Source organism: Centropristis striata, chromosome 10 (assembly GCF_030273125.1).
Source record: "Centropristis striata isolate RG_2023a ecotype Rhode Island chromosome 10, C.striata_1.0, whole genome shotgun sequence".
Lineage (NCBI taxonomy): Eukaryota > Metazoa > Chordata > Actinopteri > Perciformes > Serranidae > Centropristis > Centropristis striata.
The window spans coordinates 33,777,228-33,797,583 of record NC_081526.1 but is presented as its reverse complement, the minus strand read 5'-3'; the positions used below and the strand labels follow the sequence as shown (position 1 = coordinate 33,797,583).

The 20,356-nt window shown below is 37.7% G+C and overlaps 1 protein-coding gene across 1 annotated transcript in view; it reads left to right on the top strand.

The window, feature by feature from the left end:
• Positions 1-19,816, top strand: part of mlphb (melanophilin b) — a 49,101-nt gene extending 29,285 nt beyond the window's left edge. Inside the window, exons 8-15 of the mRNA XM_059343127.1 lie at positions 496-734; positions 6,509-6,592; positions 10,390-10,677; positions 12,956-13,105; positions 14,114-14,182; positions 14,499-14,547; positions 15,710-15,804; positions 18,518-19,816. Of these exons, the coding sequence (XP_059199110.1) occupies positions 496-734; positions 6,509-6,592; positions 10,390-10,677; positions 12,956-13,105; positions 14,114-14,182; positions 14,499-14,547; positions 15,710-15,804; positions 18,518-18,544 (1,001 nt within the window). The 3' untranslated portion in view covers positions 18,545-19,816. The remainder of the gene's footprint in view (positions 1-495; positions 735-6,508; positions 6,593-10,389; positions 10,678-12,955; positions 13,106-14,113; positions 14,183-14,498; positions 14,548-15,709; positions 15,805-18,517) is intronic.
• Positions 19,817-20,356: the final 540 nt, after the last annotated feature.

Genomic DNA, 20,356 nt, shown 5'->3' with positions numbered 1-20,356 from the left:
CATCAATAACAACTTGAGTCGATCGATTTTAACTGTGTTTTTCGGGCTAGCTGTTGCTAAGATGTTGGATAAAAAGTATTCATATGACTTGCCTATTGCAATTAATTACAGTAACTGGATGAAATAATACTCCATAGCCTGCATTGATGACGTATTTGTCTGTTACGTTCTCGTTGTAAGAAATAAGTTAAATTCATACAAACTTGTCAAAAATTATAATCCAGAACACGTCAAATTACATAGACATCTATAGACATCTGTAGGAGCTTTGGTTTTAGGTGTTGTAGCAATTATCAGTTGTATAAGATACAGCCTGGAGGACTGACAGAGCTGGAAGATAATTAGAGATAATTATTTATTACTAGAAATCTTATTTTCAAAAACATTTAAAAATGTTCTGCTATGAGATTGGCTTTTGTCTTAACTTTTGCAGAGAGAAAAAAGTGAAAACAGTGATGCTTATTTCATTTCCTGATTTAATCTTATATTTTTTATGTGACCTTGCACACCCAGACAACCAGACCATTCCCTCACGCTCCATCTCCCGCCTCAGCTACTCCTCCTGTGGCAGCGGTAGTGCTTGGGGCCCCCGGGACAGCAGCAGCTACCTGCCGGGCCCCGAGGACTCGGAGGAGGACGACCACAGCCAGCTCTTCCCTCTCTACCAGTCTCACCTGGACACCTGCAGCCACATCTCCCAGGAGAGCCTGAACTCACCCAACCCTCCACTGCAGGTCTTTAATATGATTCATATTGATATATTTCAGTCATCATAAGAAATCCTCATTACATTACACTGATTCTGGCTTTGGGGCATTCATAAATTCAGTATTGATGTTTCCTGGAGCAGCCTTTTAATGATGCACTCAGCTCCTAAATCATGACACATTTCCTCCCCCACATAACAGTATATTAAACAATAAAAAGTACCAGTATGAGTGATTCTGGCCTTGTAATCCTTGGTATTGGATGCAAAACAATTTTGTGGTATGGCTGACTCCTATTCTGCATGTATTAACACATATGCACATTAAATAATGAGAAATATGACATTCATAGTCCACAGTGTTGAACCTCCCGCCATAATCAGTGCACAGATATTCTGTTAATTTACTTTACTGATGTATATTCAACCCATATGGCTTTTACTGATTTATCGTAAAAGTTTAATGTGCAAGACTTTTTATTCCTCGGCACAGTTTGAAAGATTTTAGACCAAGAGGCATTAAAACCAAGGAAACTTTTTTTTATTTCACATGGGCATTGTTAATCTCTGATGCTGTATCATATTGGTCTGATTCATCCAAACTCCACTCAGAAAACATTTTAACATTTTATTTTAAATGTTGCTTGCATGTCTTCTTGCTGACAGACCTGATAAGCATCGATTAAGACTTTTACACATCTTCATCATGATTTAGTTATTCTGCCATCCTTTTGATCTGTTTATTGCAAAAAATCTCAGCAAATTACTTTTATTTTGGGTTAATTTTGTAACTGAGGACTGTGCCAGCAGTCATCCAGATGCAGTTCTTGGAGAATGCGATGAAACCCACTGAGCTGTGTGCGTGTCAGGCTCATGTTATAAATCCAGACATGACTCTTGTTTAGTTTCCTGATGTATCGAGCCATGGTTGATCACGGAAAGCTTCTCGCACAAGAATAAACATGAATGTGATCATGCAGTCAAACTAGTGCAGCGGCATAAAAAAGTTTGAGGTTCTGCAATGCACACGTGCAGAATGTGTTCTGCAACGACGAGGTGAAGGTCGTTATCAGCTCAGCTGACTGCCAGCGATGCCGTTGCTATTTCACTGAAGCGGTTGTTGATGATTTGCGCCCCCTACTGGCTGGAGGAGTCAGTAGTTAGCGATGATATGAGACAAGCAATAAGTATGAATCGCTGTAACTTTGAGAGGTCCTGCAGCAGTTAGAGGTGTGAATCAGCGTATCGGCCCCATGATATGATTTTATCCCGATACTTGTAAAGGTAGAAAACATGACAGCACCCCAAAAGTGAAGCAGAAAAATCCTGATCACCCCTTAGTGCAGGGGTGGGCAACCCTTACTAACTAAAGAGCCAGTGTTGGCCAAAAAAAAGACAAAATCGCGGAATGGAGCCGCAAACCTTATATTGAGCCTAAAATGAAAATTAAACAGCCTAATAAGCCTAAATTAGCCTACCAACAGTATTAATAGTCATATTGAGCATTTATTAATATAATTTTGAAAACTAGTCGATCCGGGGGAACTCATAACTAAACTCAAAGTTGACAAAACTTAAAGTTTAAGGCGCCGGGCCGGAGACTTACGTAAGCTATGAAGCACATTTTAGTTGACTTAAATGTCAAAACTTTTTTAATATGCTGTAAAAAGGCTATACAAATTTACAATTAAGTAATACAAATAGTTTTTGGTCTACACCATTGATTAAATGAACATTTTAATGTAAAAATATGTATATCATTTTTTTTGTCTCAGCCACGGGGAGCCCCTGCAGGCAGCCTAAAGAGCCACATGAGGCTCTGGAGCCACAGGTTGGCTACCCCTGCCTTAGTGGCTGGCTTCAGTAAAGGTCATAAACCCCGTCAAAGGTTTATAGGTGCTTATGGTATCTTATAGTAGACGTGTGAATCCGTAGAGCCCCCACGATACGATTTTATCCTGATACATGAGTCGATACGATATTATTGAGATTTTAATCATTTTGTGATATGGTGATAATTGCGATACAATACATTGCAATTTAACTGTTTAACTGCATTTGTGTCCACAGAATTAAATTCAATCAAGAATTGTTTTGTCAAATAAGAGAAAATTCTCAGTGTCTTCATCTCACTTCAGTCTTTTTATTTCTCCACAATGAGAGTCAAACCCACAGACTGACCAACAAAGTATTCAGTCAAACTGAACTAAACTGATATCAAACATGTATGGACGACAACAGCTGCAGCATTTTATCAAACTTTCAAAAACAACAAGCTTCACTGCTCTGAAGTGTTTGAATAAAACATAAAAAAGCCAAACTTTGTAGCATTATTTTGACAACTTCCAGACACAGTATATATATATATAGATTAGATCTGCTCGTTTCATATGATACCAGTATCTCCAGTATATTCCTAAAAGTGAGACCGCTACGGCCTCCGGAAAAAAAACCCCAGCAAAAATACGCTAAATATCAATACTTGGAGGCCATGAATCAATAATAATATTGCGATACTATGCTGTATCGATTTTTTCCCCACTTCTATGCAGCAGACAGTCATAAATGTGCAAAACAAGTATTAGTCTGATCAGTCCAGTATTATGAGAGGTTAGCTGCGGACAGACAGATGGACAGAGTCAAAGCAGGCATTTTTAAATAATAAAAAGTAGTAAAAATGCATGTTGGCCTCATTAAAATAAGTAATAAAGAGCAAGGTGGGGTACGTAAACAAAACTATAAACTTACTTTTGCAATGTTTGGGTTGTAAGAAAGGGGGACATGTCACAAATCTCAATTCATGCAATAATTAGACAACAGACGACAGTCAACAAATCACTTTTCTTTTTAAAACTCCATATCTTTCTAGCAGCACATGTTGAAACACAGACTGACATGTTGAGTGATGAGCGGCAGACAGCTGCTAGATCAGAGGGAGGTTACATACATTACATCAGTGTCTATTTATGTCATAGCATACACGTCAGTCCCTGGACAAGTTCTCAACAACTGCTGCTGTTGTGTTCATGGGGAGCAGATAGAAAACAGACTTTGTTTACCATTAGTTTTGCTGACTTTGAGCGGCCTGTTGCCATAAATCACTGAGCCTATGTGTCCTCATGTACCCTACAGTTGTGTGCATGTGTCTTTAAGTTGATTCAGACACAATGTGGAACTAATGTGGAATTATTGAGGGAAAAGTCGGACTATCCGGATCAAGATATGTTCTTTGTAGTTATTATAGATAAGGGATATAGGAACAAAGGAAGTGACTGAGCCCTGTGTTATCAGTCCCACCTGGCCCTGGACTGACTTCCGCCTTTTATTTTCAGTGTCATGGCAAATTTGTCTCACAGCTGGGAGACACAAACAGGATCCTTTAGAAAACATACAGCCCAAACATGTGCCTGTCAGACATCAAAAACAGTCACAATATTTCTCATTGGCTCCAAGGGCCAAGCTGACGCACAGCAGTAACTCATCGTGCATACAAGTGCCGCTTCCCATTAGTTTGATTCTGATTTGGAACACATTCAAGCCGCCGAGCGAGGCTGAAAGTCAAGTGACGTGTCCAATTTGATTATGTTTGAGGAAAAAGAGGAATGAGGATGAGTCAGGAAGAGCAGACTCTGCACAAACATGGGGCACATATGGGATTAAAAAAAAGACTGTTTACATGTTTAATATACAGACGAATGACAAATTAATGGAAAAGCCTGAATGAATGAATGAATGGAGAAACATAACAAATGTGAATGCTTTAGGCATGAGGACTCACTGAATGGTTTGATGTCCACATCTGAAGACCTACAGGAGATTTAGACTGATGTGTTATGTCGTGTCAACACAGGAGGTCAAGGTCACGTTTATTTCTAGAGCACCTTATATACAACCAAGGTTGACCAAAGTGCTTTACATAACTGAATAACAACAACAACAAAATCCAATCCAATACAAGATACATAATTGAATAACAATAAACTCACAAATAAAAATAAAAGACAATTTGATCTAATAATATATTACATGAGATGTGCAATACAACATACAGAAACAACTTTCTTCTCACACAGGTTCGAAAGCCTGGGAGAAAAAATGAGTCTTAAAAGAAGATTTAAAATTGTCCAAAATTTTTTGATGACCGGATGTGCAGCAGTAAACTGTTCCACAGCTTCGGGGCAGCCACTGCAAAAGATCGATCGCCTTTCTGCTGTCGTTTTCACTCAATTTCACTGATGGAGCGGATAAAGACCATCAACTGTATATACATCCCCAATTCCAAAAGAGTAACTAAAAACAGATTGCATCACATTCAGAATCCTGAGTGTGTAATAACTAAAACAAAATATTTGTCTCAAAGGATTAGCAAATTCACAACTTTTTTGGAATCAGGGTTGTAAAGATAGACAACATGACAGCACCCCAAAAGTGAAGCAGAAACATATTGATTGCCCCCTGGTGGCTGGCTGCAGTATAGCTCATAAACCTCGTTAAAGGTTTATAGGTGGTTATGGTACCTTATTGTAGAGGTGTGAATGCCCAGAGGCTCCACGGTACGATTTTATCCTGATACTTGAGTCACGATATGAAATTATTACGATGTTAAGCATTTTGCAATATGGTGAGTATTGTGATACAATATATTACGATTTAACTCTTTAACTGCATTTGTGTCCACAAAATTAAATGCAATCCAGAATTGTTTTGTCCAGTAACAGAAAATTCTCAGTCTATTTATCTCACTTCAGTCCTTTTATTTCTCCACAATGAGAGTCAGCTTGTGGGAACCCAGCCTGTTTTCATTGAGATCGCATGACGTCAGAGGTCACATGACCCGTTGAAAATCACCATGAAACACTTTTAGTACACTTTAAAGTCTAATTTTGCAGCGTTATTTCATCCTGACACGATATCCTGACACACATGGGGGCAATAGATTCCTTAGATCTTCTAGTTATTAGTTTCATATTTTCATATGATACCAGTATGTTCATAAAAATGAGCCCCCTACGGCCTCCGGAAAAAGAAAAAAAACGGTGAAAATACTGACAGTCAGAATGCTAGATATCGATACTTGGCGGACATGAATCAATAAAATATCGTCATGCAAAATATTATATCTATTGTACAGGGTCATGGTTCAGTGTGTTAGTAATAGAGGGCTATAGAGGCAGGACATCATAATTAAAAAAAGGAATTGTTGTTTTAGAGGCAAAACTCAGAGCAAGAAAGTCTCTATCACATCAGAGAAACATGTGTCTGATGACTGTCTGCTTGACTTCCTTGACTTCTGGATATGACTCTTCTCCGTACCATGGGAAACAGTATAATTGCATTTTGACCCATCATCAAAGGGAACATTTATTTTGTTTCACTATAAATACAGTATCATTTTTAGCCAAGTGTAGTCAAGCTCTCTCTCTTCATCTGTTTGTTGTGGCGTCATCCAAGTCATCAAGTCATCAAGCGGACCTTCTCAGTTACAGTGAAATCACATGTGGGAATGAGGTGATTTGGCTTAGAGCTCAGACTCTGAAGATGTTGTTTGATTTGTTCAGTATGAGTGAAATTGGTATCATATGGCATGCTATTACTGACAGCGTCACTGCACCAGCATCATGTAACCTATAAACTGTTCTGTTCAGCTTGTTAATACATGTGTGGTAACCTTTCGTGAGTGCACCAATTTATGTTTCTTAATAAAAACCAATTTTGCTTCGGAAATCCTATTATCTTCATATGCTTCTTTCTTTATTATATCTTCTCTTCATCATATGACTGTAGTCTCCCTGTCTTTTCCAGATCACTGACCTCAACAGACGGATGTCAGCCATTGAGAGCCTCTTGAACCACTTAGAGCACAAGGTCACCTCAACATATGATGAGGTAAAGTTCCCAGGCAATAGACTGTATCAAAATAATGGGTATAGGAACCATGAGGTCAATCATTCAGCCGACTCTTTAAGGTGTCTTTTAGTCCCAATACTGAACAAGACAAAATGTTGTGTGTTTTTGTATCAACAGACTATAATTGACCCATTTTAAAAAATGGATATTATATAGTATGACTTTTTTTAAGGTAATTTTTGGACATCCTAAAATATGGTGTTTTGGGGTATTTTTGGACCAAATATATTACCACATGTATCAACAGAGTATAATCGGGCCATTTTGAGCATTTTCAGGCAAAAATCTACTTTTTTTTGAGGGGGGCAATTTTGGATATCCCATAATATGGTGTTTTTCTGTCATTTCTGGCCATATTATTCTCTAATACGCATCAACAGACTATAATTGATCCATTTGAAGTAGTTTTAGGCATTTTAAAATTTGACAGTATTTGACAAAAATCAACATGCTCTAGTATGACTACTATGAGTATAATTAGGCCATTTTAAGCATTTTTAGGAATTTTAAAATTTGACCTTTTTTGACAAAAATCGACATACTATAGTACGACTCTTTCCAGCTTTTGAACAACCCATAATATGGAGTTTTTCCTGTAATTTCTGACCATATTATACTCTAATATGTATCGACATCTTATAATTGACCCATTTTAAGCATTTTTAGGTATTCTAAAATTTGTCAGTTAACTTTGATGAAGTGAAACACACTGTGAGAGTGTCAATGTTCAAAGCTGAAAACACACAGCGCAATGTTACAGCAACTTGTAAATTATAAGGTAACCGCGCCCTAAAGCTTACCCTGCTTTATCATTGATTTTACTCCATAATTTACAAAATTAACATCATGCTGTATTAAAGAAGACTTGAAACTAGTGAAAGAGACCATAAACTCATCCGTAAAATATTCACTGCGGTAATAAATCAAGTGAGAAGTAGACTTTTTTTCTCACAGACTTGTGTACAATTGGGCTTCTTTCTGCAACCAATAGAGTCTCCCCCTGCTGGCCATTAGACAGAATGCAGGTTTAAGGCATATTGCATTGGCTTCTCTTTTCATGCACCAATGCTTCATAGTGACACTTTGAATACAATGCAGGTGTTTGGATTTAAATACATAAGGAACACTACTGGGAAACTACAGAATGATGTGAAAACCACACTTATTTTCAAACAAACTACGATCTTCCTAAACCTATCCAAGTAGTTTTGTTTGAATACACAACCTTAGCAACCTGTTAAACTGCAAACATTTTGGACCATCATAGTTTAATGTGCACGGCTACCCAGCGGGTTAAAAAGTGATGCTAAGGGGTGTCTGTATGTAATGTATTGGAAATGAGAATGGGTTGAAACATAACACCACAGCTGCCAAATAATACTAATCATCATCATCATCATCATCATAAAAACCTCAGCCCAGCTGTTGCAGAAAGGGGCTTTGGGAATTACATGAGAATGAAAGTTTAAACCAAAGATTTTTTTTAAAGCTGGCAAGAGCATGTTTACATCAGCATATCATCAGGGACTGTGATAGTCCTTTGTTTCCAGCTGGCCTCATTGCATATGTCATAAAGTAGAAACTAACATACTAACAACAAACATTCAGTTGCAATGAACTACACATGAAATATAAAACTTAATTTACTGGCCACAGAAATGCATGTTCCTGAGCAGCAGCTGATGTCACAGTCCTGTCCTGTTCCTGAGACGTTCACATGTCTGTGCAGCTGACACAGCTGGACTTAATTAAAGTTATAAAAGCATTATGACTGACAAGAATATATACTGGAAATTGGCCTTATCTTCACAGACGATACTGGAATGGATACTGGAATGACCTCTGAGTGACTGCCACATTTCCATACATATATAGAGGCTTTGGCTCAAGCTTACATTCGCAGTTCCTGTTAGAAAATGTGCGATGGAACCATATGTGCGATGGTCTGCTCACTACTTTTCTTTCTTTCCTCCTGTTTGTCTTTAACTGTCTAAAAATTACAATTTTTCATCCTGATTTGTTGTATTTGCAGCTCATTGTTCACACATTGTGATAATGAAGAGGGGAATACAGTTACTCATATTCATTCTCCTCCTCATCAACGGCCATGTGTCATGTGGGTTTGGAGTCTGTTTTTAATTGGCGACGTGGGCTCCGAAATCCACACCAGTTTCATCAGAGGATAAACCAACCCAAAAAACAGCAAACCATAAACGAACACAGAACTGAAGCTCGTCTGGTAATTAGTGGTTATTCTGCTTCAGATGAGAGCAATATTTGATAGACTCATGCCTCTCATTTCCTCTCTCTTGTGGCGAAGCACATCTTAAATCAATTTGCATATAGCACATGTCTCGCTGGTTCTGTCAGAGCAGAGTCTACACGCAATCAGACTGTGTTAATGTCCGTTTGATTAGTCTAGTTAGAGTTTGCACTGTACGATGAGGCCTGATAGTGGTACAGTGTGGGCAATATGAACTGTGCAGAAACAGGGCAGCACAACAGGACAAGTCAACAGTTCATTATATTCAATCAAATGCAGTTAACAGTGATGACAGAGGCACATTTACCAGTTTGAAAATGGGCGGAATTGTTGGAGCAATGATCCTTAAAGTAAAGAAAAGCAACTGCTGCTAGCAGATTTTTTTCAGCCGTGGCTACAGAGCTGATTGACGCTACCTCTGTGGTTATAAAGAGTTGAAAAGTCTGTCTAGAGCTGACATTTAAATGATTTCTGCTGACTTTTTAAAAGAAATAGAACTCTATAAAAGAGTCTTAAATGTGCACAAACTGGTGGACTCAGGGGAGGGGCAGTTGAGCACTCTCCTTCCTTGGAGCCCCAATGTTTAAAAAAAAAAAAAAAAAAAAAAACTCTTGAATGTCCCCAGTGTAGACTTAACATGATGAAATGTCCTCTGGTGTGCCTTTGCAGTGGAGGACACATAATAAAATCCCACTAGGATGCCCTTAAACAGAGGAAACATGATAAAATGCATTTTACGATGCCGTTCCAATTGAGAAAAGTGCCCCCGTAGGTGCCATTGAATGGAGAAAACACAATGAAGTGCCCTCTTAGCTTCTCTTCCAATGCCAATGGAGAAAATATGAGGAAGTGCCCTCTAGAGTTCCCTTAAATGGATAAAACATGAAATTAAGTGCCCCTTAGGATGTGCCTCCAGTGGAGAAATGTGATAAAGTGCCCCAGGGAACCCTTAAATGGAGAAAACATGATTAACTATCCTCTAGAGATGGCACTCCTCCAATGAAGGAAACATGATGACGTGTCTTCTTGGGTGCCCACATATAAAGAAAACACAATGAAGTGCTCTCTGGGGTGTGCATAAATGGAGAATACATGATAAGCTGCCCTCTAGGATGGTCTCAAAATTAAGAAAACGTGATGCCATATAGGCTAATACATGCTGGAAAACTTGTGCCAGCTGGTGCCCATGGTGCCTATTTTTTTTTTTTCCTCATACAGTCTGAGTCTGCCATTGAATTAACATGATATCACACTAAAAGACTGTATCAGGCAGTATCCTCTTCATGATGATCCTTATAAAAGACATGCAGGGTTAATATATATTGCAGGGTGGAGCCTGATAGCCCTGGAACTATTATAAGTAGAAAATGCATTACCGTATTATTTATAGTGCTAAACAATCGAGGCGCCACACCGACTGCTTTCACTCCAGCAATGCATATTAAATCAAACAGAGACACAAACTATAAACATTCAGTAAAGACGTTGATGATTCTGTGCTCTGTTCCCACAGAGCAGCCAGGCTCCTCCGACTCCAAGCAGCACCTCTCCTCTTCCTCAGTGTGAGGAGGTGGACTTAGAGGAGCAGCAGCTGAGACAGAGGCTGCACGAGATGACGGACAACATCAGCGACCACGGCCTGACCTCTGATGAGGACGAGCCCAGCAGGCCACACTCCTCCCAGGAGATCCCAGCCTGGAGGAGCCCAGAGGCAACCAGAATACCCACCAGACCCACATCAAGGAGCAGCATTATTCTCTGCAGGCTGGAGGAGCAGCCTCAGCTGACTGACTCTCAGAAGGTAGAGATGTCTGTGGCACAATCAAATCAGCAGCAGAGGAAAATACAATTCTGTAGTCACACACGGTCATTTGATGCCAGAAAGTTCATCAGAAACACACATACAGTTCTGCACATCTGGATTGTTGCACATTCAGTGCTTTGTGAAAACAGCCTGGCTCATGAAATTCCATACCACCTCTGCTGGAATCCACTTCAAGCACATACAGTCATAAATCAAGTTAGTCAGACTTAGCATTTATTTTTCCTTTGCAACCATTGCTCACAGATTCTCTGAAACACAGAATTACTTAGAAAAGGATCTCCTTTTTAGCTAACTGAACTGTTTTCACTGGCATTTCTTTCCCTTATAAAAGTCACAAAGCTACAGTGCTCTGGTGAGGACTGATGTTGCAGGTTTTTTTGCATTACGTTACTGTACAGCAGTGGCGGACTCAGAGGGGGGGCAGGAGGGGCGACCGCCCCACCTCGTGCCTCCATGGTTGAAAAAGCTAAAGTGCCCTCTAGAGTGGTGAAAACGAGAGGAAGTGCCTTATTGGCTGCCCTTTACACATGCAGAAAAATGTCTGGGTGCCCTCTAGGGTGACCCTTCATACAAAACATGATTATGTGCCCTCTAGTGCAAAAAAAAACTTGATAATGTGCCTTAATAAGTGCCCTTTTAGTGCCCTTCTGGTGCCATGGTGCCTCTCTTTGGTAGCCGACAAACGGGGAATGCAAAAGAGGCGTGGCTTTCATGTGGCGTCGCAATGACCGACAGCTACATCGAGTTGTACTAAAATCCGCAATGGATAATGAAGCAAAAAGCAGATTAATAGTATTAATAGTCTGCCTGTACCCGTAATAGAAAAGCGCAATTAGATGCCAAGTTAAAAAAAAACATGATAAAGTGCCCTTGCAATAGAGAGAGAGAAAAAGAATCCCAATGAAGAAAATGATTGCAGTGATTTAAAAAAAAATGTCACAGTAGGATATCAATAAAGATTCTATAATACAATATCACCCAACTGTGAAAAATGTTATGCGAGGTGTTTGCTCTCATTTAGCCCCCAAAGTGGATTAGATTGATGCATTTTACTTAAAAATTTACAAATTTTCTCCCGGGCAGGGCATGCCCCCGGACCCCCTGCATGGTTTGGTTCAATGGTTTTAATTGTCAGTACCATATCATTTATTACTTTGATCTGGGTCTCCTTTAACTTAATGCTAATCGTAATAAAGGATGAGGTCTATTTCATCATACATGATGCATCATAGCTTTTTGTGTGTTGGTGGGGCCCCATGTTGTGCAGAATGTGCACATTTTTATTTTTTCGGCCCTGCCCTTCAAACAGTCTGAGTCCACCACTGCTGTACAGAGATGTTTAAACTGTATCTAAAGCAAAACACTACCTTGTACTCTCCTCTGAAGTTAAAACTTGACAAGGTGCAAACTTTCTTTTGAAGATGACTGTCTTGTTTCCAGAATGACTAAAAGGTGAACGGTCAACTGCTGTGGACCTCTGATCTGCCAGCAGCCCCTTTGTTCTGCTTATTATCAACAAAAAAAGCTCTTTCTGCTTTATCGACTATATCAAGCTATGCATGAGAACTTCAGGATATGCTGTTTATGAATGCTGTTCATATACTAAATGCTGAGACCTTATTTCATTGTATTAATTCAAGTTTTGCCACTGCTTAGGCTGCTGTAGTTAATATGATACTCATCCTCTTAGAAACACTCCTTACGACTATAGTATAATATACAAAAAAACTATTATATTCCATAATGATCCATTACATTTTGTTCCCCAAAGAATTGTATCAAAGACATGGACTGAGTGAGATATTTTCCAGTCGGATAATACACTTTCTCTAGGGTATATACTAGGTAACAGTGACTTCTCACACATTTTTTTGCTGCTGTTCTTCTAAGTCGTTGCAGTTTTCCCTGTGTGAACCATTTAATTGGTTGATAACACTAGAAACGTGAGGCTAAATGAAGATTATATTAAATTGTGAGATGCTTAAAAAACAGTTTATCAGTCCTTTTTATACTTCATCAATGGATCAATGGTTTGAATACAGTAACTTTTTTTGTTTTATCTTCAAACAAAACTTAAGTCTGGTTCACTGGTGGCATTCATTAAAGAATCATCCGTGGAGAGATTATTTTTTATGCCTTTATTAAAGTTTAATGAAAGCAATAAAAGCCTCACTATGGACACAAAAAGTGCTTGATTTTTTTCTCTGAAAAACAAATTCACATTTGTTTTTAATTCCTCACTTTTCCCTTGTAGACAAACCACTCCACAGAGAGCCTGGAGAGGAAGGTGCACCCTCTAGAGGAGGCATCCAAAGCAAGCTTCAAGGGCTCAACAGCCTTACTGGTGGAGCTGGAGGACCAGGTAGCTCAAGCTGCCGCCAACGTCCAGAGCGCCCAAAGTGAGGTAAGAAAAGAAAAACACAATCTGAGTTGAGCTTTAAGCAGTTGTGTTTCTAGACGAATTTTACTGTGGGGGCCAAGGAGGGGCCAGTGTTCAATCAGAGGGACTCATTAAAAAACGGAAAAGTTGACATTTAAGCATTCAAAACTTGGTAACACTTTACGATAACCAACTTAGTGATGTTTCTAGATGGTTTATTAACCAATTATTAACCATTTACAAAGTGTTTTACATATTTAATCATTTTTAACCAATTTCTTAAAGTTATTTGAATCATTTCAAAATCATTAACATACTTAATATGGTGTTAAAAATGTGCAGCTAAAGCTATTTATACACTATTAATCATAATTTAATTGTTTGTCAATGGTAAAGTAACTATAAACTTACATTAATATACCATATATTTGCCATTTATAAATGTTGTAGTTAGTCAAACATTAATAAATTATGTATTTACCATTCTAAATGGTTTATATATGGTTTATAAATTATGATGAAACATTAATAAACGATCTGTTTAACATTTATAAATGATGGTTATTGTAAAGTGTTACCCAAAACTTTTATTTTAGCTTATTCTAAAATCTCATTTAAGTATATTTTGAAGCTATAAATACATTGAAACAATGAAACTTACCAACAATAACAATTATTTTGTACGACAATGACATTTTCATGCACAATTACTTTTTTTTATTTTGAAAATGCAGGACAGTGAGAATGATTTTTTTTTTTAATATACACATGCTTTTATTGCACAGTTAAACTATTATACAATGTACACATTCTGGGTTCCTTTTGTGAAAAATGAGATATTGTTTGAACAAAAAACAGGTAAATTGATCATTTTATTATTAATTTGACACAGGGGCCACAGCAAGGGCCAAGGGCTTCTTCACAGGGGCAGTGGCCCCTGTAGGCCCCTGTGAAGAACCGCCACTGGCTTTAAGATTTCTTTTGAAGAGACAGAAAAGTGTGCAGAGCCTCTGTTTCTTTTTTTATCCCAAGGTCTCGTACATAGAGAACAGGATCGCTGCCCTGAACGCTGCTGGCATGCCTGTGGATAAAAGGAGAAAGGTAAAAATACTGATTTCATTTCTAAGCCAGAATTGTGAAAATATGTTAAATACTTGATTGACGTGATTTTGGGGAGCAGAGCTGTTCTGAAGGCAGCTTTAATCCTACTGGTTGGTTTAATGACTCGACTTGCTGGTTTGAATATGACTCCACCCACTTAGATTAAAATCAGCCAATAAGATCATTTCTATCTCCTCAGCAGGTCTGACAAACGTTTCTACCCTCCAAGGTGCCAAAATGACTGATAGGCCATATATTTCTCACATTCTCACTTCTCTCTGTTCTGTTTGTTTCTTTTTGCTTTGGTGTCTTCTAGTCTGCGATCCCGATCCAAGCAAGAAGACTTTCCCACAACTTTCCCACAAGTAAGAACTGACACTGCTGCCCCTGAGCGTGATCCCAAGGGCCTTCCGCCTGACTCAAAACATCTTAACCTAGTTAAACTCAGAGAACATGATGATCTGTTTTGTGAGCCGGTGAACACTGTGTCCTATTGTACTACAGCTTTCTTTTCCCCAGCTGTATGTCAGATGTTCAGAGTCTTTACATGCTTAAATATTATAATGCACATTTCCTAAAACCTTTTTAGGAAGGGGGTTTAAGGAATGAAAGAGGGGAGCCCAACCTGTCACAAGGTAGCAATATATCACAAGGGATAGGGTTAGGATTAGGGTTAGGGTTTAGGGTTGGGTTTAAAATTTGGTATGGGGTTATAGGGTTAGGGTTTATGGAGTAGGTTTAGGTTTGGGTTTAGGGATTAGGTTTAGGTTTGGGTTTAGGGGTTAGGGTTTAGGGATTAGGTTTAGGTTTGGGTTTGGGTTTAGGGGTTAGGGTTTAGGGATTAGGTTTAGGTTTGGGTTTAGGGTTTAGGGTTGGGTTTAGAGTTTGGTTTGGGGTTATAGGGTTAGGGTTTAGGGAGTAGGTTTAGGTTTGGGTTTAGGGATTAGGTTTAGGTTTAGGTTTGGGTTTAGGGGTTAGGGTTTAGGGATTAGGTTTGGGTTTGGGTTTAGGGGTTAGGTGTTAGGGTTTAAGGAATAGGTTTAGGTTTGGGTTTAGGGGTTAGGGTTTAGGGATTAGGTTTAGGTTTGGGTTTAGGGGTTAGGGTTGGGGTTTAGGGCTTAGATTTGGGTTTGAGTTAGGGGTTTAGGGTTAGGCGGTTAGGGTTGGGGTTTAGGGTTAGTTTAGTTGAGTTAATTTAGGTTTTTTCTGTGTGTCAGTATGTCGAGATGATGAACAACTTGTTACGTTGCATGTAAACCGGAATGAGCAATTTAGTGCTCTCGCTTAGTGGGGACATTTAAAAAAAAATACATTTTAAACTCAAGTACTGCTGTTCGGAGAGGACCAAATGCCATTAATTCACTTTCCGGCCGATACTTTTGCAATTCTGTTATTGTTAGTGTTCTTGTTAAAATTTTAAGTTTGGAACAAAAGTACAAAAGGCTTCATAAATGTACTGTGTTCATTAAAAACAAAAAGTGAGTCAGTAGAATATAGATGTACAATGCAGTTGCTGTATGTTTCCAGGCCAGGCTGACAGGTTTGTGAGGAACTCCCTCTACAGGGGCTCCCTGACACAGAGGAACCCAGTGGCCAAGCCCAAGACCAGGGCTCCCAGTGCGGTATGAGCCGTCTGTACGGTGCTGGGTGCAGTGAAGAGTTCACTTCCAACATTACATAGCTACCATTTGGAAAATGCTTCATCTAAACTACTACTAAACTAGAAAAGTCTTGATTATACGTTTTGATATTGGACTTTCAACCTAACCCTTGTGTTGTCTTAGGGGTCAAAAATGCCCCCCACGTTGTTTAACAGCAGAGGAAACCCCCTTAATGACCTGAGAAACATGAGAAAAAGTAAAACTTTGCCTTTGTTCATATTCTCATTAAAGCTAGCAGTACCTTTAGCAGTAAAAAATATTAAAAATCAAACCCCTACTTTAGTAAAATAATAAACAATTTGCCATAGGTCTGCTGTAATTAAAATCAAGTGGATTCCACTCATTAAATCCAGTTTTTCTGCACTGTAAGAGGATTGATATTCACAAAGTTTGTGATGAGTGACAGATTGTTTCTTGCAAAAGTTAATCAAGCTTCTTTATTTAAGAAGTTTAGTGAAGGTGGGTCATTTTTTACCCTGAGGACAAGTGGTGTATGCACAAAAGTTAAGACAACACAAGGGTTAAACAAACAGTTGGACATTTTGGGAAACACACTTACTCACATTCCTGCCAAGAAAAATCAATAGCACTCTGATGTTTGCCCGTTAGCTAGAGCAATGAGTCCATTATCTTAGCTTAGCTTAGCTAAGTATAAAAACTTGACACAGGGGGAAACAGCTAGACTATTTTTTTGTAAAGTGCTATCAGGAACTCCACAGCTCATTAATTAGTGAGCTCAGCTTATGCTAAGATAAGCTAACTGGCTGCTAGCTGTATCCTTAAATTTGATTAGGTGGACATTAGAGTGTTACAGTGCATTTTTCCAAATGGATCTATAGTTGGAAACAAACTCACTGGGCTTTGACTTCTTCTGCTGCTGGACCGTCCGGTGGTTGGCTTCCAATCAAGCTTTGTGCTGGTTTTAAATAATTGTATTTTCCTTTATGTTTTTCTTCTTCTGTTTCAATCAAATGCATTCTTAATGTGTGATCAATGTGCCAACTCTGTTTAATTATTCAAGCTAATGCTAAGTTGTTTCAAGGGCCAATACTTTTATTAATTATAAAGTTCTCTACTTTTGCACACATCTTTTGCTTTGCTTGGATTTAAATGAAGCCGAGCTGACAACTGAGAACCATTACAGGTTGAACTAGATAAGGGAGAAAACAATATGAACAGTATATGCCTGTTTTATGTTATATATATAAATACCATAATGTGTTTTCCACTAGAGAAAGAGAATTTAAAACACATGTGGTTGCAGATCTGTCTGAAGAAGTGTCAGTGTATAGATTGCCAAGAGTTCTGAAATATACTTAAAGTTAATGATAAAGACTTGGAAGACAACCATCTATGCCTAATATTCTATATTAGTTACAGATGTGTCTTGTAAAAAATATAAACAAATCCTCCTAACGATAATAAAAAAAACCCTTTCACTGGATGAATGTAAGCTGTGCTTCGTCCTCACCTTACATAAACTCTTCAGTGCTCCATACAGCAGCAATGGCCCTAGTGTACACCAGGAAAACAGCATGTATGTGACCCATAGGGCGAACATGAGAAACTGGCTCAATCTGGAAAATAGTAAAAACTACAATTTTGAAACTATGGCTCTACACTGAATGTCTATTATTATAATTATTATTATTTTCAGTGTGAACTTTTTGTCCTTAAGGGTCTGTGAGTTTGTATTTTAGATACACAAAAAAAATCTGTTTTCAGTTTCCTTTTAGTTTCTGCTCTTCAGCCTGTGTAATTGTTCTCAGCCTCCACATCAGACACAGTGATTCAGAAGTGATCTGCAGGTTTGCACAGACATTAGAGCAGTAGTTCTCAACCTTTTTGAGTCGCGACCCCCAATTTCACATGCATGTTGTCCGCGACCCCGGCTCACTTTATCTTTTATTGTTACTTTTAATCTAAGCCCTTTGCTAGTTTAAAGTTTAAAGGTCCATTCTGACCTCCTGAGTGTGTAACAGTCAGCTTCAAGCCAGAGACTCCTTAGAAAGTAATAACTTGATACTTTGGGAAGAATCAAATTGACCACAAAATGATCAAAAAAGACACAAAATGACCAAAAAATTACATAGAATTAAGCAAAAATGGACTCAAATTGACCCCCAAATGACAAAAAATGACCTAAAAAAGACACAAAATGAATAAAAAAATACACAAAATGACCAAAAAAAGGAAACAAAATGACCAAAAGACACAAATTGACCACAAAATGATAAAAAAAAGACACAAAATTACCAGATAAGACACAAAATGACGAAAAATACACAAAATGACCCCAAAAAAATACACAAAATGAACAATAAAAGACATTAAACGAACAAAAAGACTCAAACACATTAACACATGAACACTTTAACACAGTGGAGACAGAGCTGACTTCCAAAATTATTTGACGACCCCCAGAAATCATCTCGCGACCCCAATTGGGGTCCCGACCCCAAGGTTGAGAATAGCTGCATTAGAGAACTTGTAGTTCCTGTTGTATTTTTTTGTTTGTGCCTCAGTTGCTATAAATGACTTCAAAGCTAACATGATCTCATTAACTCAAATCAAAGCATGAACTGATCGCTGATCTAATCATTACACTGAAAATCATCATCTCTGTCTGTCTGTCTGTCTGTCTGTCTGTCTGTGTTTGTGTCTCTGTTTGCAGAAGCCGGTAATGACGCAGGGCTCCTGAGGAGGAGGCTGAGCATCATCTGACCACAGTTATATAATTATTACAGCTTGTGATCAACTGAACTTAAGCTGGAATCAAAGAGGTTGACAGACTGACATTGGGAGAACTTTCATTTATATTTAAATCTATTTCCTGTAATGTTGTTATTTTATTAGGATGGATCCATACCATGTTGATAGTATATATGCTGGAGTTACACATGACCTGCACTAACTTTGCTCCACCTGCATCTTGTCTCCTGACATTAACATGCAAGTTTGTGCATTCACCTTAATGTGCCGAAACATTCACATTTGCTGTTTTATTCTGAAATGTACTTATTTATTCCATTATTCTCATGATAATGAAAGCATTAACATATTAAAGTGACCTAAATTAACCTTACCTTTACTTTAAACTCTGCAGTCCAAATTATGTGCAATAAATATAAATCATATATTACAATTTTATACAATTTTATTTTAAATACATTTTTTAGGATGTTTTGTTTGTATCTGAAACACTTGCGAGGCTACTATAGGTAAAAATGATTTTAAAAATGTCATGATATCATAGAGAGTAGAGCAAGTTTGATATGGATCATTTAAGTTGTTGTGATGTTTATGAATCAAATAAATGCAGACATTGATGCAAATTCCTTGTGTGTGTTTTGCAAAATCCAACAGACATTTATAATGAATGTTCTAATCTTTCCCCCCCTATATATTTATACTGATAGATATAAATAATAATAATAATAATAATAATAATAATAATAATAATAAATACAATAATTCTACATAAACAGTGGTTTTATATTAACTTGTATCTTATTTATTACTCAAATTGCATTTGGAAATTATCCTTAAATTGGGACTTGGTTCTTTTTTTAAACTGGCAGTATACATGATTTATTTTAGTCATTCTGATATTTTGCGATAATAAAATGCAAACAACACAAAATTGCTTCTCTCATCAAGTCAGTATTAAACACATTAATAAATGTTCTTCTTGCATTTCGTTGCAGTCAGTGATAAAGGGATTGCATTATTTCCTATCTGAAGACTTTCATGAAGTGTCACAAACTAAAATATACATTGAAATGAAAGATCGAAGAAAAACACAAATGCAGGTGTTGACAATGATAGAAACCCTTTGGCCTTTGCAGTCACTGATTTTCCTTAAATTAATCAACTTTCTGTAGATTTTTAAAATGGTATTCTGTTTACCGTATGTTCAGTCAAAACTTCACTTTAACTATATGTTTAAGTGTAATTATGTATTAACATTGTTTGTCTCATAAGTCATATTCAATTATTTATCACCTAAAATGATAAAGTCATTTTTTTCTGCTTAGACACTTTGTGTCATTTGTGTCTCATGTGACTGAAATGTGACATCAATTAGCCTTTACATTTTTTTGTGTCTTCCTGAAGCAGATATCAGTTCTGACTCAGATCAGGCTTTTATTGTTGTCACAGTGGATACTGCATCCATACTTACCTGTTATGGTTCATTACACAGTCCTCTTCTTATTTATATATTTCAGTTTTAGTTGTGGGGTGTCATGTCTTTACGTGAACTAGTGCAGTGCTCATAGGAAGTATGTATTCAAATAGTGGGAGATTAAGTAGATTTTTCAATTATGGCCAAATGAGGTTGTGCGTCAAAGTGGGATGTACAATGAGGTGTGATACTCTTGTGTAGTGATAATATACAAAGTGTATATTGGGTAATACATGGATGTACATTGAGATATAAAGAGACACCGAAATAGTGATTTTAAGAAAAAGAAACTTAATCATTCAACATGGTTAGACATATATACAGACA